Source organism: Fopius arisanus, unplaced genomic scaffold (genome assembly GCF_000806365.1).
Source record: "Fopius arisanus strain USDA-PBARC FA_bdor unplaced genomic scaffold, ASM80636v1 scaffold00005, whole genome shotgun sequence".
NCBI classification, from domain to species: domain Eukaryota; kingdom Metazoa; phylum Arthropoda; class Insecta; order Hymenoptera; family Braconidae; genus Fopius; species Fopius arisanus.
The window spans coordinates 1,900,525-1,901,649 of record NW_011887744.1 but is presented as its reverse complement, the minus strand read 5'-3'; the positions used below and the strand labels follow the sequence as shown (position 1 = coordinate 1,901,649).

General features: G+C 35.6%; 1 protein-coding gene across 1 annotated transcript in view; it reads left to right on the top strand.

The window, feature by feature from the left end:
* Positions 1-6: 6 nt before the first annotated feature.
* crb (crumbs) overlaps positions 7-1,125 on the top strand; it is a 14,956-nt gene continuing 13,837 nt past the window's right edge. The window contains exons 1-3 of the mRNA XM_011315946.1: positions 7-81; positions 158-338; positions 828-992. Of these exons, the coding sequence (XP_011314248.1) occupies positions 194-338; positions 828-992 (310 nt within the window). The 5' untranslated portion in view covers positions 7-81; positions 158-193. The remainder of the gene's footprint in view (positions 82-157; positions 339-827; positions 993-1,125) is intronic.

Here is a 1,125-nt window from a genome sequence, read left to right as displayed (position 1 = left end):
CTCCTCAACAATGCATGGCACAATGTCAATCTATTCTTCAGACTGGGGAATCTCACCCTCACTGCAGCTGGCCATACCCAGGTAATTTATCATTATAGATATTAATTGATTTTTGTTTTATTTGGGTTCATTGGTATTGGAAATATTTTTCTTCTAGATTGTCGCTAATGCCACATATAATTCACCTATTCTCATGCTTTCTGACTACAACGTCAACGGCACGTTAATCGTCGGTGAAGGATTCAAGGGATGCATTCTCCAGGGACCCGGAATTCTCTTCAATAATTCAATCAATTATGGCGCTGTACTCGGTACCTGTCCGTCTGATAACAAAGGATGTAAGTTGTCATTCATTTGGTAATTAATGTTTTGCTGGTGAAAATTTTACGAGGTTTTAGGCAAAAATTTATCGGAATTTTGAATTATATAATTTTTAATTAAATTTCAATTGAAAACGCTCCCTATACGTCTCCCGTTTATTCTGTAAATTCAAGAAAATTGGGGGTTTTGTGTTGAATGATTGATTTTTCAATGAAAGCTTGAATTTTCAATATGTTTATCGGTTTCAGTGCCATGTGGACCTGAAAATTGAGAATTACCGGAATTCTACAGAAGTTTCATGTTTTTTTTTCAGAAATTATCAAATTGAAAATAATTTTAATTCTATATGGCATTTAATGAAACAGTAAATGAATAAACTGTAGAATTTGCTTGTTTTTATTTAGAAATGTTTTGGTAGAAATCGGAAGTAGTGCGTTTTGTCTGAATACTGCAGAATGCATGGAGTGTTTCTTTTTTTTTTTCGTTTTTAACCAAGAGTATTCTAGGTGGACCGAATAGCCTTGCCGGTAGCCTCACAGCATCGACATCTGAGATGGATTATTGTCACCACGAACCGTGCATGATGCACGGAAAATGTGTATCGCGACAGGATCGTTACGAGTGCCAGTGTTACGCCCGATATTCTGGCAAAAACTGTCAGATTGATAATGGTAGATTATTTGTGTGCTTTGAACGATTGCACAGCGATAATGACTTTTTATGAGCTTTGTCATGCATGATCAAATTTTTTCACATCTAATTGCACTCTCTCACTGATTCTGTTTAAAATGCATTCTCAAGAGT